Here is a 22,849-nt window from a genome sequence, read left to right as displayed (position 1 = left end):
GAGCCCTGGCTGGTGTGCTGGGCTGGTGGTAGAACAGTTTAGGGCTGTGAGGGGGGTTAAGTCAGTGGGTGGGCAGGGGGCAGTCTGGGGATATGGGGGGTTTAAGGCTGCAGGCAGGGAACGGTTTGTGTTCAGCCCCTGAAACACACAAAAAATTGCCATGTGGCCCCCGATGAAAAAAGATTGGACACCCCAGTCCCAGAGGATAACTAGGAGCCTTGGCATAAGCTTCCCTTTTGCTAGAAGGGGATTAGAGGCTACACACTGAGTTTTGGAGTAGCCTCAAGAACAAACTTCTTCCTGGCACCACACCCACACTTCCTCCAGAATAAGCCAGATAGTGTCACCATCTCCTGAGAATGGATGGTGACACATGATGCCTGGGATAGCCGTTACTAGAAATGACAAGGACAGGACAGGCTGCAAAGAGGGAGAGCAGATACCCACCAGTCTTGGGAGTAGCTCTGAAGTTAATTCACCAACCACACTGTGCATTGGTTCTCAAGAAGCAAGAGAGAAATCACACAGCCCCTTTTATTGCACTCAAGTTCTCTTGTTCCCAGTCAGCATCCAGGTTCAGTCCTCTGCTTTCATTTACAAAATATTCTTCTGAAACCCAAGGTGCATCCTAGGTCATTACAGTTATGTGTCTTACCCAAAAATACCATGCTGCCAACCAATCCCTCTGTGTCTAAAACTAAAAGTTTATTATGAAGAAAAAAGAAAGAACAAAGAGAGAGATGTTAAATGGTAAACACGTCACATAGGTATAAAGACTTCAAAGTTCGTAAGATCCCTAGCAGTATTGGTAGGTTTGCTGGTTTGTAAAGTCCCTCAATTACATCCACAGCATGGATGGATCAGCTCAGTCTTCTGTTCAGAGTTTTGTTTGTAGAAAGGTTACTAGAGATGTAAGAAGCAGGACTTAAGACCAGATGGAGAAGATGCAGCAGCCCTTTCATAGGCCTTTCCCATGCAGCTTTTTATTACCTTTGTTCCAAACATAAGCTGCCCAGCACAGCCTGGAAACCATAGGTTGTGTCTACACTTGCAACTTTGCTCAGCAAAACTTTTGGTGCTTAAACACACTCACACCCCAAACAACAAAAGTTTTGCCACAGCAAGAACAAGTGTGACACTGCTTTGCTAACAAAGGAGAAGCCACTCATGGGAGTAAGAAATATTTTGTTGGCCAAAGCACCACCCCACCTTTTAGCAACAGGGACTGCGTCAACACAGCCTTGTCACTAGGAGCTGCATAGTGTAGACATAGCCTCAGAGTTCTGTCCAGAGCCATGCCCCTGCATGCCCTGCTGAGTCATACGGTATATCCGGTCTCTCGATGCATCAACTGTACAGTTGAGGTGTGGAGAACCTCTTATGAACTTCCAGATCTTCTGAACTCCTGCTTTGCACTGTGACCTCCGTTCAGTGACTGAGTCCGACTCAGCCAGACTCCTGATGGAGAGGTGTACACTCTTCAGGAATTAATGCACCACACCCAGCCACTACATTGAAACTCACTCAAAGGTGTCAGAACACTAGGTATATTTGTTAACTGTAACACAGCATAGAAACTCCTTTGGTTAATATAGGGAACTAAGGTTAAAGCATAGTCCATACTGGCTAGCCCAAAGCCCAGCCAAGCTGTAGCATTAACCTCTTGGTTCAAGCTCTGTATGTTTCTTCCAGTGTGACCTATTTGGTCAGACACCAGATGACACCACTGACATCTTCCAGCAACCAGGTCTTACCACCCAACTCATACTTCTCTTATCCTTCAATCTTGAGCAGGGATTATTGTGCAGCTTCCATAAGAACCTGCCCCTTTACATCATCAATTGCTAGGTGTCAGTGTCCTGGTAAAGCAGTGGTTCCCAAACTTTTCGGCATCACGCCCCCACTTTTTGATTTTTGAGAAATCCTCACACGCACCCCATCTCTTCTTTACAATCATCCAACCCCCCTTTAACATAAAATTCAATGTGTAATTTGAAACAAACACAAAAGCTTGACATAAAAATGTTACTTAAAATTAAAAATAAGCACAAATAATTTTTCTTGGCCCCTTGTGGTTGCCTGGTGCAGCCCCAGCTGGCCAGCTCCCTGAGCCCTGTGCCAGCCTCCAGAGCTGCCCACACCAGCTGCCCGCCCACCTGAGACCTGCACTCACAGAGCTGCGTGCCTGAGCCCCACGTCGCTGGGGCCAGCCACCCACTCACCCACCAGCCACCGGGGCCAGCCATCCATCTGCCCACTGGCCACCCAAGCCCTGCGCTGCTGAGACCAGCTGCCCAGCCACCAGCCACCCATCCCAGCCGTGGGCCAGCTGCCCGAGCTGCCCACTCAAGCCCCACACTTCCAGGGCCAGCCGCGCACCCACCATCCTGAGCCGCTTGAGCCCCATGCTGCTGGGGTCAGCCGCCCAAGCCTTGCTCTGCTGGCCCAGCCACCTGAGCCCCACAAGTCCCAGAAGCTGGCCAGCCGCCCGAGCTCTGCCAGCCACCCACCTAAGCCCCTTCCCTGCCCTCCCACAAAGCCAGGCACCCCCAGTCCCCCATCCAACCCCCATCCTCCTCCTCCTCCCCCTCAACCCACCCTCACTCTCATTTACAGAAGGCAGCCAGCTCCACGTGGGTCTTTGCTGACTGCCTGCTTTTTATAGCAGCTGCACGGGGTCACCCATGTAAAATGGCAGGGGCTGAGAGCCAGAAGCAAAGGCTGGATCTTTCTTCAGGTGGGGGAAATGATGGAGAGGCTGGGTTGCCTTTCGCCCTTCCTGGAATTTCTTCATGCCCCCCACACCACCCCCGCAGGGGGGGCACACTCCCCAGTCTGGGAAAGGGAATTCACATTTTCTTCTCAGATATTCTATTGATATGGAGACTAAGGCCCAGACAAACTAGTCTGTGTCCAGGCCTGCCCTAAAAGCAGTCCTCTTCTACCCACTGGATACCAAAACAGCACACAGGGAAAGTGAGGCACAAACAGGATTAATAAAATTATTACAAAAGAATTTCACTTCCTCACAAAAAGCCAGGATTTTGAACAAGGCCCTCTTTTCCAGAAAATGTGGGAAATGATATGGTATGCTTCCCATTTCCACATTCGATAGCAGAAACCATTCTCTGGAAGAAAGCAAAATACAGCTGTATTCCTCAGATCCAGAAAAACATCACCACCATGCTTTTCCCTACTGACTATAAAGAGCCATTTCTCAAGTAATACAGCACTAAACCTCTCTGTGCACTAAAAGACGTGCTGATAGCCAATATATTAGATAAAACAATTTGATACTGCTGTCAAAGGGATGAATTGGTTGAATTATCCTACATATATGTTACTGGGTTTTTTTGTCCATTAGAATCTGAACAAGATTTAAGAGTTTTAGTTTATTAAAGCCTATAATTTTTTTGCTCAAAGAATAGGTCTGCTTAACTGATAAAACTACTTGCATGGTGGATAAAATTTGATTTTTTTAAAAACTGTGTTTTTATTTAAATTGGACTTTGAGATTTTTAAAATCAAACACTAAATTTCTCATTTAAAATAACATTTAAAATTAAATCTCGTCACAAACATGGTACAACACACTCACAGACTCACAAAAATGAACTAATGGCTCTAGTCTGCCCAGCTCTTGCTTCTTGAAAGTGCTGGGCTTTCAATTTCTGTTTCTCAATTTCTCAGCAGCCTAAAAAGTAGTATGTTTAAAGAAAGACACAGGCTGGACACCATTCTTTTTTTTTTCTTTTTTCTGTGCTTATATGGTTGTGGACCTTGGCCACACACAGCAGAGGAGTTAATTAAGACATTGATTTAAGACTAAGAGATAATATACAGGAAAGGGTGGAAGCAGCAGAGAAAAGACAGTGGAGTGGCCTGGAAAGAAAGTGGAAAGATATTACAGTATTCAGCACACATGCAGCTTCCTGTATTTCCCCACACTTTTGTGAAAGAAAAATTGTCATGGTTTCTGGACATAAAAGAGACCCTATCTGGGAATATTTTGAAGAAATTCATTCCCTGGATAAAAAAGGAAAATGTGTCAGTTGTCAGCAGTGCAAGAAGAGGCAGGACTTAGTTGCAAGAATGAAACCTCACAAGGAAAATTGTATATTTGGGAGAAAATTATCTGGACGAAGATGTGGATATGGCTGAGTGGACCAACTGGTTAGTGACTTACATAATTCACTTTGCAATGCATCATTCTTCAAAACTCTCTCTATGCCTTTTAGTAGAAGTGTGATTTGACAAGTAAATTCCCAAGCTATTTGCTGTGCTGGATGTTGCTATTAAAATAAATAAACGGTTTAGCTTAGCTAATCCTTATGGACTGTTTAATTAGTTAGCTAGGTTTGGAATCTCTCTCTCAAATATACAATACAGAAAGCTGCAGTAATAGAAATCTAAAGTTGCCAGATGTCACTGAGCGTCATTTCCTTTTCATATTACTTAACACATGCCCTTATTTTGGAAGGTCCTGGCCACGGACCATAATGGTGATGTCACAAGTCTATCCCATATTTTACTTCAGCATAACTCAGCTTTTCCAAGGGGACCCCACTGTATACTGAAAAAAAAAACAAAACACACAGATGTGCCAGTGAGTTCAATGGGGCTTACTCCAAAATTAAGTGCAGTCTAAACAAAGTCAATCTTAGGACAGGTCTACACTGCAGTGAAAAAGTCAATTTAAGATACATTACTTTAGTTACGTGAATTATGTAGCTGGAGTTGATGTATCCTAAAACTCTTTTTCCTGTCATCCCCACAGCAGAAAGTAGATGGGAGAAGCTCTCCCATTGACTTCCCTGTCTCCTCATGCTTGTGATGAGTACCAGGGTCGACGGTGGAGGCCTGATGGTCAGATTTAGCACAGCACCATTAGGCACACTAAATCAAACCTCTAAACATCAACTGCCACTGTGTTTATCTTCCAGTAAGTGTGGCTGTACCCTTAGCTTTTTTGGTAACTTGATTTAAATTAATAACTTTTCCTGGGCATTTAAATCAATCCACCCTGTCTACTAGGCTTTACTTCTACGAATGGATACCTGAATGTAAAGTGTATGAATGTCACCAGTCATTTCCTAGAACATAGTGTGTCATTTTTTACTTCTGCTATGAATAAAATGGCATTAGCTGCCACACACCATAACTGACAACCCCTTGCAGATTACACTGAGGATGCAACAATACAAGTGTTCTCCAACTTCAATCAATCAACCAACTTCTGAATTATTTTGCTTATTCACAACTCCAACAAGAAGACAGAAGAGGAAGAATGTAGCTAAAATATATCATAGGTCATGCCAGAATGGATATTTCCCTTTCATGTTTTCAATTACTCAGGAGGGCTTTTGTAATTCAACTGTTAGCTATTCAGACAATAACAGAGGGTATACTCAAGAGAGCTGATTGGACAAAATAATCGATTTTCAGGCTTCAGAAAAAATGCTGGTTTCGAAGATATATTTACTTGCTTTAAATGAAGCAGTAAAGAGTCCTGCAAGTCAATATCATGACTTTTCTTAAAAAAAAAAAAAAATCAAAAATAGAGTTTTATTTAAAGAGACACATGCAAGATATTATGATCCCTTCCAGCACCATGCTAATTTAGGCTCACAAATGCCTCTAAAAGGGCCCTATTAAATCAGTCTGTATTATCTAGGATCAGAATAAAGGAAACCATTTCCTTTTGTGGACTGTTCATATTTTGAATTATGCTGCGCCAAACTGTACCACAGGAGGATAAAAATATTGAACAGCAAATAAAGAAAAAAACAGGTACTTAAGGCAACTAGGTTAAAATCCTGTAGACACTAGGTTAAAATCCTGTACACAATGTATTCTGCATCTTTTTTGTAGTGGGTTTAAAAGGCAGGGGTTGTTGGGAGGGTTGCTTCGGGAGAGGTAGTTATTTTTTAACCCAGTCTCACAACAAACTGACTCTGCCTCTGATTCATGTATTCTTGGAAATATATATTTATACATTCTTGGAAAATTATAAACAATTTTCCAAGTCATGATCTTTGAAGTTTTGAGATGCAGTCTCACTTTTCTCTTAACATATGGCTGCTAAGAAACTTCAGTAGTACTAATCAACTACTCAAGATTGTGGCGGTATAAAAGGAATCCATCTACAGACTTATTTCACTACAGGGAGAGTCAACACACAATTTGGATTAAACATTAGAAAAAAGGAAAAAAAAACCACACATTTACCCGATTAACTGCTTTGCTGGTGAGTTTCTATGCCACCAGTGACTGCTGATCCAGTATACTGTACCTTTGAAACAGTCAACTATCAGCAAGCTGCATTTCTGTTAGATGTGCCTGGAACATTTGGCAACCATCACGTATAATCTATAATACTCAAAATAACCACAATGTTTCTTAAAAAAAGAATATCCATCCTTAAATAAAGTTACAAGGTTTGATGCATTACTTCAGTAGAACATGCACAGTTATAGGACTGCAACAGCAGTTCGTTGGGAAAGAAAAACTGTAAAAGGGAAAAGGACAGTACAGAAGGGCAGAGATTGATCAGACACTCACTAAACCTATTCAGAACATTTTACGCGGCTTCAAAAACGGGCCCTTTCCTTTTGCACCCAAGATCATAATCCTGGTGTAAACCCCGTGGCTGTGATTAAACTGCATTCAGTTTTCTGAAGCAGAATCCCGACGAGCGAGATTGGAAATACAGATTAAGTGCAGATTTGCATTTCTCACACCTGATTTGCATAGTCTCATGTGATCTCGCTTCCAGAAGACCCTTTTCCTGAAACTTAAAATAGCCATGTAGACAGGGTTCCTTCGAAAACAAACCCCATTTTCGAAAGAATCCTCCTTCCTCAAACAAAACAGGAAGAAGGGTTCTTTTGAAAATGGGTTTTTTCCCCAAAATGAACCCCATCTACATGGCTGTTCTGGCTTCCGTAAAAGGCTCTTCCGGAAGCGAGATCATGTGAGAATATGCAAATAAGGCATGAGATACATAAATCCACACCTCATCTGCATTTCCAATCTCGCTCATTTGCACTGCACTTCCAAAAGCAAAATGCAGTGTAGCCACAGTCAAGGTGTTCCAATCCCTTGATATTAGGGGCTTCAGCTCACAACTTTCATATTACTCTTGGTGGGTGCTTCAGGTCTGCAAACTTTTAAGCACCCATTTCCCCCCTAAGTAATGGTGAGTAGCAATTTCTTTCAGCCCATAGCACCAAGCTGCTAACTCCAGGACATCTTTCTCTGTTTATCATTTATCACGCATTTTGCTAATATGTTCCCTTTCTAGTGAGCTGTATGAATGTTTCAGCCACACTGCTTCCTCTCTGTTCCTCATCCACTTGTTTTCTGTCTCCTTGCTTATTTTATTTCCCCTCTTTCTCTCCCTCCTTGTTCCACACAGGACCCCACCTCAATGACACTGAAAATTCAAAAAGGACTGAACTGGGCACAGTGACATTTATAAAAAGCCAGAAGTCTTGTAGCACTTTATAGACTAACAGATATTTTGGAGCATAAGCTTTCGTGGCCAAAGACCCGCTTCATCAGACGCACAGGGGGGTGGTTTCAGAGTGGTATTAATCAGAGGGAGTGAAACCACCCCCCCACTCATGCATCTGATGAAGCGGGTCTTTGCCCACAAAAGCTTATGCTCCAAAATATCTGTTAGTCTATAAGGTGCCACAAGACTTCTTGTTGTTCTTGAAGCTACACACTAACACCGATACCTCTCTGATACTGTTCACAGACTAGTGTACTCATTAATGGGGGAGAGGGATGCTTACCATTCTTGAAAAATATGGGCACTTAAGAGCTACATATGGTCTCAGAGGCCAAAGTTGAGGCACTGAATTTTTTTAGACTTCAGTCTTGACCTAGATGCATTGTTATGGTACAAGAGCACACACATCCTTTTCATTATTAAAAGGGCCAAACAGACATTGCAGATGGACAGGGTTTGTGCTTTCCTTGCAATGGAAAACAAAGAGATGCAGACTGTTCTCTGTGAACAAATGACATTTAGAAGAATCTTGCTCTCTATATCCTGCCTGCTCACAAAGCTAACAAGCCAACAGAAAGACAGAATAGTGTGATAAGAATGCTTCTGCAAAAAAAACGCAAATACACAAGGTTCATTGTTGGAAGGTTGCCCAGCAAGGATTTTATCTCTGCTGCAACCCTCATTTTAAATTGTTGATAGATTAGGACACAAAAAATGAAGTGTTTGAAACATCAATTATATTCTTAACAAGTCAACTTTGACAGTACAACTTTACAAGGTACTTTGTAAAGCAGTTCAGACTCAAAACTCTTAGAGACTAACTTCTCAAGAATTTAGTTTGCAACAAACTGGAATGTACATCTACCTGGCGCTGGCCTGCTACAAATTAACCTTCCCACACACCTGGCTGATGCACACTAACAGTTCCTTAGTATGCTTTGATCAACTCCACTTTCAGAGGATCCACACCGACAATTAGTGTATGGCAAGCTACTATAGGATAAGTATCAGAGAGGTAGCCAAGTTAGTCTGTATCTTCAAAAACAACAAGAAGTCCTGTGGCACCTTAGAGACTAACCGATATTTTGGAGCATAAGTTTTCATGGGCAAAGACCCACTTTGTCAGGGTCTCCAAAATATCTGTTAATCTATAAGGTGCCACAGGACTCCTTGTTGTTACTTTAGGATAGATTTACACCCCCGTTTGCAGCAAACTAAATGTTTGCCTAAACAAGACCTTAAACTGCTACTGTATATTCTGGCAGAATAGAAATTATAGAGTCTACATGGGCTTTTTTAAAATACCAGAAATTAAGGGGGAAAAATAGTAATGTCTTCAATAATCCAGATAACAGTAATGAGAGCTCTCCCTACTGCACCTGATGCTAGCTAACAAAGCTATTCCCAAAGCTTAACTGACATCATCCATGATGCTAGTAGACACATAAAAATGCCATGTTAATTCATTTCCTACAGAAATATAAGGAAAACACACAGGAAATTCAATTTCCCCCCTTCAGGTCATTTTCAAGTGTTTCAGACTTAAGGGGAAAATTATCAACTTGATTTATTTAAAATGCAAAAAGGTCAGTTATCTAACAAAGCACTCTTTGAATAGCATTGGCACGCTAAAATTTTTTAAAGAATTATTGTTTTAACAAAATTAAAGATTTTGTTTCCCAATGTGTCTCAGACTTTGTTTTGTTTTTTAAATTTCACAAAAGAAATATATTTTCCCATTTTGTAATGTTCAAAATGGACACATTCTTTCAAAACTTAAAATGTTTTGTTTTGAGCAAAAGTTACAGGAGCTTTCTATTTTATCATAAACTGTTTTTAAATAGAAATATGTCAGCAATTCCCATAAATATTGTTGACTGGTAAGTTTTTTTAAAAAAAAATCACAACCCCCCTAAAAAGCTTCTTAGTTATTTACACACACCCCACACACCCTAAGGAAAAGTCTATCTTTAGAGGGGGGAAAAATAATCACTTGAAACATTTCACCCACATCTTATGTTTACAGGACTGTATCAGAAAAAAGAGTGAAGACCCACTGAGAGAAAAATCAGACTTTCTGTCCCCTTTCATTCTTTTCCCCAAATCTCAAAGACTGAAACATAAAATTTCCAAAGTTCCAAAAAATTTCAATTTAAAAAAACAAATGTATTGTCCTGACATTTTTGGTTGAAGTGAAACATTTTGATATTCAGGAAATGTTATAAAGAATTTAAACTGTTTTCCTGGGATATAATGAGCAATATGCAAAATTACAAATTTAAGCTATTCTGTGCTTACTCTAAGACAGGGGTTGGCAACCTGCAGCTCTGGAGCCGCATGCTGCTCTTTAAGGAGCCATTTGCAGCTCCAAGTACTGCCGCTGCTCCCTCCTCTTGCAGAGCCAGAGACTGCCTGGCCAATGCCGAGCCACTGTTCCCCAACCCCAGCAATGGCAGTGGCTTTCCTGCTGCTGCCAGGCTGTCACTCCTGGCTGCAGCTCCCTAGCCACTGTCAACCCCTACTCTGGCTGCCAGGGTCTCTGGTCCAGCAACATCCATGGTCGGGCAGAATTCAGAGGTGCAACCTGTGCCACGTTTTTTAATAGAATGCAATTGCAAATTCTGCATCCGAATCAGGGTTTCTGATTAACACAGCAGATCAACTTAACAATAGCAGAGAAAAACAGGAGCCAAATCCTGTTCATCTTCCAAGTTTACTTAGGAAATCTTGAAAATTCCACCCATGGTGAAGTTACAACGGATAATGTAATGTTTTCCAACAGCCAACTTCTCAGACTGTTCCCCTGTATGGAATTCTTTCATTCAGATTTTTCTCTTTCTTAAACATTACATTTTTGTCACAAGAAATTAAGGCAAGAGATGACACAGAGACAAATTAAGAGTAGCTACAAGCAACAGCAGGTGTGCGTTCTACAAGCTCCTCTCATTGCTACTACCATTATTTTGTTCCTCTTTGAAAGCACTGTAAGATGAACATTTATTAATATTTTATTAGCTAGAGACCAACAGTTCTCCCAATTGCATGCGTAAATGCCACTCTACAAGCAAAGAAATGTTTCATGCCCATGCACAATTTTCAGTCATCTGCAACCACTCCAGCCAATATGTCACTAAGTCAGTGGTTCTCAAACTTTGTGGCCTGAGACTCACCCCACTCAATGCAAATCTTTTAAAGGACCACCAGCCAATCACCCATGATGACAAACTGCCTTCATTTATCTACAAATACCTTAAATACTAAATTACTCATATTAGGCTACTGGAGCTTTTAAGCAAAGGGGCGCATATAACCGGTAAGCAGCAAAATATTAATAATCAAAATAAGCAGATTAAGTGCCTTATCTTCATCATGTTAGTTTACCAAACTTCATTTTAAATAAAATAAAATATGAATTTATGTCCAGAAAAAAGGTTTCAGTGTTGTCCTTATTTATGGCAAGGGTAGGTCAGGGGCCAATGATCTACAGAAAAAAATCAGTCAGGGGCCACAAAACCCCCAGGACAACCCCCAAAAAAACCTAACAAAAACCCCTCAACCCTCCCTGATGTGGCACCCAACTGAGACAGATGCCTCACTCCCCTGGCACTCCAGCCCCACCGTGGAGGGAGGGTAGGGGCGACCAAGCTTCAGGGCTTCTCACAGGCCAAGTTAACTCTTTTCAGTCCCAGGGTTAGTAGATTTTGTGGGACCCCCCCCCCCCCGCCCCGAGACTGTGGGGTGAGGCCAAAAATCAGGGATTCAGTTTTCAGGAGAGGGCTGCAAGGGAGTGAGATAGGGATGGGGGATAGGGTGGATGGACATGGAGGTCTGGCCAAGAGGGAGGGGGTGGGAGCAGGCTAAGGATGGGTATCTGGAAAGGTGTGAGGGTGCAGGAAAGGACTTATGGTGAGAATCTGGAAGACAGGTAAGTGCAGCAGTGGTTGGGGTGTCTGACCAAGGGGAGGGTGCAGGAGCAGGCTGGGGGTAGGATGTTGGCCAGGAGAGAAACGGCAGGAGCAGTTTGAGGGTGGAAGGTCAAGATGCTGGTGGGGAGGAGGGTCCAGGACTGAGCTGGAAGGGTAAGGGTTCCAGGTGCCAACTGGGGTTGGGAGAGCTGGGTCAAAGGAGGGTGCAGGAGCAGACCGGGGTGGGAGAGCTGAGCAGAAGGGGAGTGGTGGTGGTGGGGGAAATACCCGATTCCGCACTCCCCACCACTCACAGGTACCACCCTCCACTGCTTCCACTGGCCAAACTCTGGCCAACGGAAGCAGCAGGAAAACCCTCCACAAGCGGTTTACAGTGCTATGTTCACCCAGACGGCGGGAGGGCGGGCACATGGAGCCACACTTCTTCCCCCAAAACCCATATCCAGCTGGTGGGGCTTGGGGCTGCTCCCTCACCCACAGCAGGAAGCTGCTGTTGGGCAACAACTTTGCCAGAAGGGAAAGAGAGCCACAGGGCTGAAGTGCCAGTGGAGGCTCCCCACTGTGGAGTGGAGTGAGCAATCCATTAACAGCCCACAGACTGCAGTCTGAGAACCAGCATGCTAGGTACTTATGCCAGCTACATAGTTAAGTTTGTGTCTTACCCACAACAATAATTAGCACAAGAGCCAATGGAGCCAATAAACTTATTATGAAAGTTTCTTAGATTCAGTGAAGTTATACTTGGGAGAAATCTGACAACTAATCTTTATTTTTTATGTAAAAAATATGAATATGTTTTCTGGACCAAAAAAAGAGAAAAACATTGTTTGAATGGAAGCGGGTCGTTGCCCACAAAAGATTATGCTCCAAAATACCTGCTAGTCTATAAGGTGCTACAGGACTTCTTGATGTTCTCAATTGTTTGAATGAAAATTTTTAATCAGTTTAAGATAATTTTACTTAGCGCACTCAAACTCAGGAAGAACATCACCATTTAAATATATGAGTGGATACACAATGCAGATGCTTGATCAGCTATAGTTATCAAAATTTCTATTCTGGCTTCCTACATCATTACCTCTTTACTAAGCTGAAGTACTCTGCAAAGCCCCTTATCCTGCAAATTGCTCTCTGCAGATTGAACCTTTCTAGTCCAGCACTCTCTGGTCCAGCAACATCTGTAGTCCACAATAATTTTAGTGAGCCAGATGTCCACTTATCATGGGTGTGTCCAAGTTTCCTCCAGTCCCATAAATTTGTTTATAGCCATTTACCCCTGAATGTCTAAAATTTGTGTTCTAAGCTGTTATTTGGCCGTAATTTACCCACAAATGTAACTAGTAAGCAGTGGAAATGTTGGTAATGCTGCTAGACAATATTGACCTTCAGTTCAGCAAATTCTCTGAGTTCAGCATCAGTCAGGTCCCAAGGACACCAGACTAGAGAGGCTCAACCAATATAGGTTCTGGGATCTGCCAAGATGGAGCTGCCTGCAGGATTGGTGTCTGGCAAATATCACATTAAAATGAAAATAAATAACCCAACGGCCAATATAATTGCATTTTGTGACTGCTGAATATGTGCAATTAATGTTAAAAATCAAAAACAACATACAGTCCACTTACTAGCATGTTTATCTGCAAGCATTATAAGGCTGTTGGAAATGTCTCGTCGTCTGTAAAAACACACAACTTTTGCTTCCACATTGCCATTAGCCGTCTAGAAAATAAAATAAATTAGCCAAGTCAGGGTTTGTCCTCACTCTGCTGAGCTCTTAGAATCATATGTGCCCAGTCCTCCAGTCTTTACTCACATGAATAGTCCTACACCACACAAGCAGTCATGACAAAGTCAATTTAATTAATCACATAAGTAAGAGTTTTCAGGAGTGAACCCACATTAACTACAGCTCACATGATCACATCGTTTATTACTTATAGTTTTATTTTGTTACTAGGACCAATGGCATTTTCAGTTTAATACAAGAATCTTTTGGGAAAACTACGTATTATCATTTATTTTTCATTCTGTTTTTGTAAGCAAATGGGCATTTCAAATTATATGTCAATTTCACTTACATTACATCCAACATAACCCACTATAGTTTATTTGACAAATCTATTTACTTCAGCTAACTAGATGGAAAAATTACTTCCCTTATATCATCTTGCAGGACCCTCACTACTGGGCTTTACTCCTTAGCATGAGACTGACACCGTGTCACTAACATGAAAAGATTTTTTTCTCTTTTTTTAAAACATCTCTTCCCTCCTGCATCCTTCTGGATCATTCACTATAGACTATTCACTGCCTTACCCACGGCATCTGCTGTGAACAAAGAAGAGATCCTATAGGCAGTAAGGTCATTCACAGGCAGAAATGCTCATATGGAATAATAACCCTGTAAAAGCACACCAGTAATTTTGTGTGACTAACATCACCCATGAACAACTTCAGCTACTCAAAATCACGGGCCTGTAGTCCACATTTCATATTTTCATGCTGTTGGAGTAAGCATGAAAAATCCAGTTCAATAGTTCATTATGTATATTAAAAACAAGGAATGTGTTCCAAAGCATTTCCATACTCTTTTTAAAATAGATTAATGTGACAATTGAGAGTTCTGCCATGTTTCAGTTTTTTTTTTAAATAAGTGTCTGATGTCTAATAAACAATTTTTTTCAGTATTCTTTCTTTATCATTTCATGCCCTTAACACAGGAAAGATATGTACTTCCCCATTAAGAATCTGGACTACATCCTAGAAATCACTCTATTTTAAAAAAATCAATAAAAGACTATACCCTACATCCCACCAGCAAGATTACATTATGGCAATCCAGTTTAGAGGTAATAACGTTCCATTTAAAACATTGTTAGGAATCACTTCAATTATAGTAAATAATACACACTGTATTGCAATAGAAGTTCATACTGTTCATTATGGAATCTGTGAGATGCATATACTAGCTGAGTGACAGTGGTCTCATACCTTTAAAAAATGAGCAGAGGAAAGAATAGGAAGACCCCTGACAGGTTGCCAAATCTGTTGAATTACGAATAGGTTTTTTTAAAAAATAAATAAGGTTTTTATGACAAAAATATACGTTCATCCTTTATTGTGATGTGAGAAATGTATTTAAGAGTATCGATAATAGTTCTTTATAGCACACTAATGGTAAATGCAGAGTATTTTATAAAAGTAATATAGTTTCTTTAAATGAGACTTCACAACAGGCTTGCATGATTCCCCACACTGCAACCTCAGACAGCCTCAATCCTGCCACAGGAAAACCTTCCCAAAGGATGAAAGTAGGAATTTGGGTCTCCATGGCCATTCAAATCCCTGGTGTCTATTCAAAGACTACCAACAAAGGTTACAATCACTTCAGTGGTGTTGCAGTTTTTATTGTCTGAACATTTGTGCATTGGGAACTACTGGTTGAACCTCTCTAGTCTGGCACCCTCGGGACCTGACTGGTGCCAAACAAGAGAATTTGCCAGACCACGAGAGCAGCAATATTATCTAGCACCATTACCAACACTTCCACTGTTTACTGGGCTCTTAGAAAACATTCAGGAGCAAATTACAACTAAATATCAGCACAGAACACTGACAGTCAGGTCTGGTGGCTATAAACAAGCTTTATGGGACCATAGGAAAGTTGGCCACACCCCTATTAAACAGATCTCTGGCTATCTAATATGATGCCAGATCACAGATGTTGCTGGAAGAAAGTGTGCCAGAATAGAGAGGTTCAACCTGTATCTGAGAATCCCAACTCACTCCTCACATGTCACTGAACAGCTATTCAATAGCAACAACTTTTGGTCACTGCCATCCTTAACTAGATTGCCAGACTGATGAAATAATGCATACCATTACCAATCTTCTGAGCATCAAGGCCCACATCTTAGCAGAAGGTTTCATCTGGGATTTTTACAAAGCTCAATCTTCCTGATTACAAGGTACTGTTATTTTTCTGTATAGTGCAGAATTTCAACAAGTGATGTGTGTATGAAATACACAAATTCCCCAAATATCACAGCATTAAGAATTCATGTTTATGGAAATCATACAAGATACTGGAAAGCACTATCTAAGAAGCATTACACATTAGCTCTAGTCTGAGAGTTATATCAGATCTTATCAAGCAGCGTATAGGAATTTTACGGGTACCTTGTTAAGTTCTTCTATTCGCCTGATCAGATATGGATTGCTTGAGGAGTTTTCAAAATAAACATAATCTGCAAAAAAAAGGCAGAAAGATATTTAATTATTTCAAAAGCAGTTTTGTAGAACGTTAGTTCTGTCAGTGCACAATTCTTCTAACTCTATTTCAAAAATAAAATGGAGAGAGAGATCTCTGAGCTGCAATTCATTTGTAAATTTGACTCCACCAACCAAGGATTAAACAGAGACTGGGAGTGGTTGGCCCATAACAAAAGCAGTTTCTCTGCTCTGGAAGTTCACACGTCCATATTACAATCTGACAATGGGCCACATTGCCCTTGACTGATCTGACTTGTTTTCTCCTCTCTTATGTATATTAATGATGATGGGCCATTTCCACTCCTGCCAGGTTACTCACAGAATCATGGGCACTTTCTCATGCTCCTCTACTAACATCATATATGCTATCACGTGCCAACAATGCCCAGATGCTTTGTATATTGGACAGACTTCTAACTCCCTTAGACAAAGGGTCAACGGGCACAAAACAGACATCAAAACACTCCAGATCCACAAACCAGTTAGTCAACATTTTAATGGAATGGGCCATTCTGTCAATGACCTCAAGGTATGTGTGTTACTGAAAAGAAATTATCGCTCCTTTGTAGAAAGGGAAGTGGACGAACTGACATTTATATTCAAATTCGGAACATTAACACATGGTTTAAATCGGGATGTGAACTTTCTGAGTCACTATAGGGGCTCGTCTGCATACTTAACTCAATCTAATTCTTGATCTTCCCCTCCACCCCTCCACTCTCTGATTTGCTCACCTTGATTATCTTTTTCTGATTTGTCCTCCTTGCTTACTGTTTTTGGTTCTCTGTGTCTTAAATATTGAGTCTGTTCTGGTCTGGCTATGGTCTGAAGAAGTGGGTCTGTCCCACGAAAGCTCACCTAATAAACTATTTTGCTAGTCTTTAAAGTGCTACTTGACTGCTTTTTGTTTTGTTTTGATAGTGCTCCAAAATATGTTAGTCTAGAAGATGCCACAGGACTTCTTGTTATAGCTGGAGTTGATGCACCTGAATCTGGGCCTCAGCTCCATCTCCATTATGGAAGGTTTAGAAGAGCAAATCCTCTACTCCTTAGGAGGGTCAGGAGTACTGGAACTGATGAGGGTGCTTTGAGAGTTCGATTTCGCACATCCCTACCAGGCATGCTAAATCAAACTCCAGCAGATTGACTGTGACAGCATCGGTCTTCCAAGTAGTAAAAAATGTACCCTAAGCTAGTGGTTCTCAAACTTTCTTATACCGTAACACCATGCTACAAAAGATAAACATTCTCCATTATAATGGCAAAACAAAAAGCAGTCAAGTAGCACTTTAAAGACTAGCAAAATAGTTTATTAGGTGAGCTTCTGTGGGACAGACCCACTTCTTCAGACCATAACCAGACTAGAATGGACTCAATAATGGTCTGAGGAAGTGGGTCTGTCCCACGAAAGCTCACCTAATAAACTATTTTGCTAGTCTTCAAAGTGCTACTTGACTGCTTTTTGTTTTGATAGTGTATAGACTAGCACGGCTTCCTCTTTGTTACCATTGTAATGAGAGGGTGGTTGCTACCTCCTGACATTTTTTCATGTTCCCCCAAGAATTTCCCGGTTGAGAATCCAAAATCTAACCAGCAGGGACTTAAAAACCTCAAATGATGGAGATTATACAAGCTCCTGAAATTTCTAAATCTCCTTTGATGTAATTTAAGCTCATTACTTCTTGTCCTGCCAACGAGGTGGGGGAGGGAGAAAAGAGTGGCAAATTCATAGATGCCTGGAGCTCTGGGCCACTGCCACAGTAGCAGCAACAGCATCTGAGAGCTCCAGGCCCCTTTAAAATACCACAGGAACATCACTCTCTTGCTCCACGGGGCTACGGGTGGTGGGGGGGGGAACTGGGGTGCAGCCCCATGCTCTGGACAGCATGGAGGGCTGCCTGCCCTTGGCCCTGCTCCTTCTGCAGGCACAGAGCTGGCCCCCACCACATCTTGCCTCCAGGCCCATGTTGGCTGTCTGCCCCCACTGCCTCCAACCCTCCCACAAGCCAGAATCCTCTCCTGCAGCCATAGCTCCTCTAGGACCCTGAAGACCAGGCCCTGCCCCCATGTCACCCTCCTCCCCACCGCCCCAGGCCATAGTTCCCTCTCCGATCCTGCACCTGCTCCTACATCCCACCCCCATGCCAGAATCCTCTCCTGTACCTACACCTGTACCCCTTCCCAAACCCTGCACCCCAATACCCTGCCCCAGGTCACAATCCCCTGCTTCACCCAAACTCCCTCCCAGATCCCAGATCTTTCCTGTACCCCAGTTCCCTACCCTGAGCTCCCTTCTACACGCAGCCTCCACCGCTCTATAGAAAAGTGCTGGCCTTGATCACTTACCAAACTCTTGGAGTGCACCCCCCCCGCCCATCAAAAGTTACTGCCCACCCCGGGCATATAGGCGCAGGACATAAATTCCTTCTTGTTTAACTGCATCACTGAATTACAGAAATAAAGGACTGGAAGATAGCTTGATAGGTGATCCAATCCAGTCATCTGTACTGAAGTAGACTATATTATCTACCCTGTCCCTGACAGATGCTTAACTGACCCAGCTCTTAAAAACCTCAAATGATTCAGATTCTAACTCCCACAATTTCTAAATCTCCTTCTCTGTAATTTAAGCCCATTACTACTTCTCCTATCTTCAGTGTATGAGACAAATGTATCATCTTCCTCTTGATGATAACTTTTTACACATATCCCCTCCCTTCTTCTCTTCTCCAGACTAAACTTAATCATTTTTTAAAGCTTTCTTGTTAGCTCATGCTTCCTAGACCTTCAATCATTTTTGTTGCTCTCCTCTGTTTTTTCTGCAGTTCACCCACATCTTTCCCAAAGCTCAGTGTCCAGAACGGGACACAGTATTCCAGTTGAAGCCTTACCAAACAAGTATCAGAGAGCTAGTCATGTTTGTCTGTATCTTCCAGAACAACAAGAAGTCCTGTGGCACCTTATACACTAACAGATATTTTGGAGCATAAGCGTTCGTGGGCAAAGGCCCCCTTCATCAGATGAAGCAGGTCTTTGCCCACGAAAGCTTATGCTCCAAAATATCTGTTAGTCTATAAGGTGCCACAGGACTTCTTGTTGTTACCAAACAAGTGACTATATGTCCCATTTTGGACAAGACAATCCCATTTTTAGACCCAGTCACAAGCATCCCAACTTTTTTGACAAAACTGGGCATTTGTCCCACTTCCTCTTGCCAACTGATCATCTGTCAGCAAGAGCAAATGGGACAAACACATGCTTTTGCAAAGAAAGTGGGCTGGGTCTCCTAGAAGGACGTGGAAGAACAGGCAGGGGAGGGAGAAGGCAAGTGGCAATGCCAGCCCTTCACAAGAGGAAGGACTAGGACTAGCCAACCTGCCCTGCATGCAGGGGGCAGAAGGAGGCTTCAGACAGCTCCACACAGGGGTGGGCAGAGGCATGAGGAGAACAGGGATGCAGGACAGAGGAGATCACAGAAGGCAGGTGTCACGGCTTTGCTCCATGTGGTGGGGGTAGGGGAGTGGCTGGAGCAGACCCTGCATAGGAGGGAAACCTCAGCCCAGTCCAGTCTGGGCAGGAGGCAGAAATGACTTGGAGAGAGAGATGTGCATCAGGCCAGCCCAGGATGTCCCCTTTTACCTTTTGGGAAAATACGGTTGCCCTACATCAGTGCTAAGTAGAGAGGAAGAATTACCTCTTGTCTCTGACGTGTAACACTACTGCTAACACATCCATAAGGGTTCGAGGGTTTTGCAATTGCACCACAGTGCTGACTCATATTTAGTTTGTTATTCACTGTAACCCCTAGATCCTTTTCTGCCATTCTCCTTCCTAAGCAGTCATTTCCCACACTGTATTAGTGTAACAGACTCCTTGGGAGGCACCAGCAGACAGGATGGAACTGATCTCACCTTCATCACTTTTACTATCTTTAATTCAAGCTTTGACAAAACAGACACTCACAGGCCCTGTCCAGTCTTTGTCTTCTTCCCAATGCACATTGTAGGATGCTGGTTTGGGGAGGGACTGGGAAAGGGTTAAGAATGCCACTGCACAGTGAGCTGCTTTGGAAAAGCTAACTTCAGCTTTTTCCTTTGGCCCTAATCACACAACTATAAACACTGCACTGGGCATTTTATTGCAAGGGGAGTAGAAAATTGTTATTGCTTGTCTTTTTTTTCATAGTCCCCTCTAGTTTCTAACTGGCCTCCATTCCCTCCGTGCCAAAGCATCGAACACTGTCGTGCTTTCGCACAGGAGCCAACCCGCTAGACAGAAAGATCACAGCTACCCAACCTGACTTATTACTTAACAGGGTGTGAGGGTGGTCTGGAAACTTTGCAGGTCGCCAAAGACACCAGGGAACAACACCCAAGGCGAGACGTTTGCGTCCCTGGAAGAAAGCAGGCTGCCCACTCCCATAAGGCCAGAGCAATGTGGGTTTGAGGCAGGCCCCTTCCTCCGACCTGGCGGTGAGAGCGACTGGTCACCTGCAGGACTGCTGCTGGGTAGGACCAGCACGTGCTGGGGCAGAAGTGGCCTCCTGTCCTGGCCCTTCCCCTCCTCCCGGGGATGCGGCCCCTGTCGCATCTCCCGCTGGCGGCTGTGCGCAGCCAGCTTGTGATCGCCCCCTGGGCGGCGCGCTGAGCCCCTCCCCTTGTGCTTGGGGCGCGCTGCCCTCCCCCGTTCCTCCCCGGGGCACAAAGAGCTCCCCGCCTTCCGGGGTGGGGGGGGGGAAGCGCTGAGCTTCTCCCGTCCGCAAACACAAGGCTGGGCCCCTCCTTCCCCGCCCGGGAAGCCGGGCTGGGGCCCCGTGGGGCGCTGGCTGCGCTGCGCTAGGCTGGGCGCCAGCGCCCTCCGCCCCGGCACGCTGCACACGGCGCACGCCCGCAGCCCCCCCGCAGCCGGCACAGCGGGGGGCAGAGCCCGGGCGGCGGGGCGGGCGCTCCCCGGACCCCACATACCTCCCACTCGGTACATGTTGGCCGCCATGTCTGCGCTCCGCGCCCTGCTCCTCCTGCCGCCTGGGCCGGGCCGGGTCGGGCGCGGCTCCTCCGCTCTGCCCCCTCCTCGAAGCCCCCCGCCGCGGCAGGGCAAGGGTTAAGCAGACGCCGGGCCCGCCGGGCCTGGTCTGGTCTGGAAACGCGAGCGGCAGCGGCGGCGCGCAGACGGCCCTGCCCGCGCGGACGCTGCACCAGCGCCGTGTCCCGCTGCGCAGCGGGGGAGGAGGGGTTAAAAGTTCCCCTCGTGGTTCCTGCCCCGGCGGGACGAGCGGAGGGCAGGAGCGCGCGGGGCCGCGATGTCCCGGGCTGTGCGGGGAGCGCGAGGGCATTAGCATATGCAAAGCAGAGCGGCAGGCGAGGGCTGCGGGCGTGGAGACTAGAAGCGCCCCGGCCTGAGGCGCGGGCAGGACCCGGAGGGGCCTGTGGGTAGCGGGGCGCCCGGATGTGAGTGTGTGGCTGGGGGCGGAGGGGGAGGGGGAGAGTCCCAGAGCAGGACAGGTGAGCTGCTCCGGGGGCTTGCGCAGTGGGCGAGGTGCACCTGTCCTGGGATGTACTGGAACGCGTGTTGGGGCGTGAGAATCGGGGGATGCACCAACGTGTGTGTTCTTTTGTGTGTTTGGCCATGGGGAGATGTGCGCTTGTGTGTCTGGGCTTGTGCATCTCTGGCATATGCGCTGCCCTTCTGGCGCCTTTCAGTGGGGCACTTCCTAGGAGATAGTGTTACACTTCAACTGTACCTGTATTTTTTCTAAGCTATTTTGTGCTGGGTTTTGGTTTTTGCTTTTTGTTAGTAGTCTTAATTCCATGCTGCAGCTCAAGTTTTGTATTCAAAGAATGACTTCAGTGACCACTGTGCTTATCAAATATCAGAGAGGTAGCTGTGTTAATCTGTATCTTCAAGAACAAGAAGTAGTCCTGTGGCACCTAACAGATATGTTAGTCTTGTTGTTCTGTACTTGTCAAACAAATTCTCCCATTAGATATCTATTATCAAAAAGTGAGAGATAGACGTGTTAGTTATCATCAAAAAGAAGTTGCTTACCTGTTCATTCACTGAAATATGTTTTTCATTTGTTTTTCCTTGGTGGTGGGTTTTTGCATGCATTTGTTTAGCAATAGTACACAACCCAGAATGCAATCCATCCTTCTATTACATTGACATTCTCCTTTAATACATTTGAGAAAAGCAATCAAAATTTGGTACTATATAACACTTCTTATGTATTTTTGATAACTTTGCTCGTTGTTGAAAAGTACTCCCAAAAGTCTGCAATATAGCCTAGAAAACCTAAGATAAAAATAAAGACTTATAACAGCTTATCTCAGAATCAATAAATGCTGAAGAATTGTTTACAAATAAAACTGATTCAGAAGTGTTTCCAAAACATCAATATTTATGTAACAAAAATATACTTCTTCCCCTGTTTATTTGATATTTATTACATGAAAGCAAACATTTTAACAGCTGGGTTCTAGTTTGGCCTGTTCCCTTTTAAAAGAGAGGCTTTTTTTTTTTTCTTACAGAGTTTGATAGGTCATTCATTTTATGTCCCAGAACTTCTGTTTGTGTATCTTGAGCTTTTTTAAGCTGGCATCTCATTTCTTCCCTGATCTAAAAGGAAATGTAGCGTAGAAATCAAGCTGTTAGAGGGCTAGAGGAAAGGAATCATTAGCCATAATAAATATGAATTTTCCCCTTATCTTCAGTGCATATTTAAGTTAATCGCATGCCAACATCATTTTTTATTAAATGAGCCTATGACTATTAGGTTAAGATTTCTCATATGTTGCTGAACAGTGCTGTCTTTTCATTTCCCGACTTAGTGGTTCCTATGGAAAATGAGCAACTCAGTGGTACTTCTGCTGCAATACATTAAATAAGTGCGCAAAATCTAGAGAGTTGAGCCTCCCATCATCCCACCCCCCACTTTAACAAAAGGCACCTTTTGAAAGGGAAGTCTGAATTCCCTATCACTGGTAGGAAAATCTCCAAGGGCAGGTGACCAGAGATGCGCCCCCCAGAAACTCTGTATACAGACAGCTGAAGTTTTATTTCAGTACACATTTCTCTGAATGGTCTGACAGTTGCACCTCATCAGATGTTAAGAAAGAATCTTTGTGCTTAACACTTC

General features: G+C 43.7%; 1 protein-coding gene across 2 annotated transcripts in view; it reads right to left on the bottom strand.

Moving 5' to 3' along the window:
* Positions 1 to 21,112, bottom strand: part of MTA3 (metastasis associated 1 family member 3) — a 178,072-nt gene extending 156,960 nt beyond the window's left edge. Inside the window, exons 1-3 of one of the 2 annotated variants that reach the window (XM_074989605.1) lie at positions 20,684 to 21,112; positions 15,622 to 15,690; positions 13,068 to 13,161 (exon numbers count right to left, since the gene is read on the bottom strand). In XM_074989605.1, the coding sequence (XP_074845706.1) occupies positions 13,068 to 13,161; positions 15,622 to 15,690; positions 20,684 to 21,052 (532 nt within the window). In that variant the 5' untranslated portion in view covers positions 21,053 to 21,112. Of the gene's footprint in view, positions 1 to 13,067; positions 13,162 to 15,621; positions 15,691 to 20,678 lie in introns of both variants that reach the window. The other variant, XM_074989606.1, reaches the window with a different exon arrangement.
* Between the last annotated feature and the right edge of the window lie 1,737 nt (positions 21,113 to 22,849).

The sequence above is a fragment of the Carettochelys insculpta genome, chromosome 3 (genome assembly GCF_033958435.1).
Source record: "Carettochelys insculpta isolate YL-2023 chromosome 3, ASM3395843v1, whole genome shotgun sequence".
NCBI lineage: Eukaryota > Metazoa > Chordata > Testudines > Carettochelyidae > Carettochelys > Carettochelys insculpta.
Note: the sequence above shows the minus strand (reverse complement) of the source record. Positions and strands in the feature narration are given on the sequence as shown.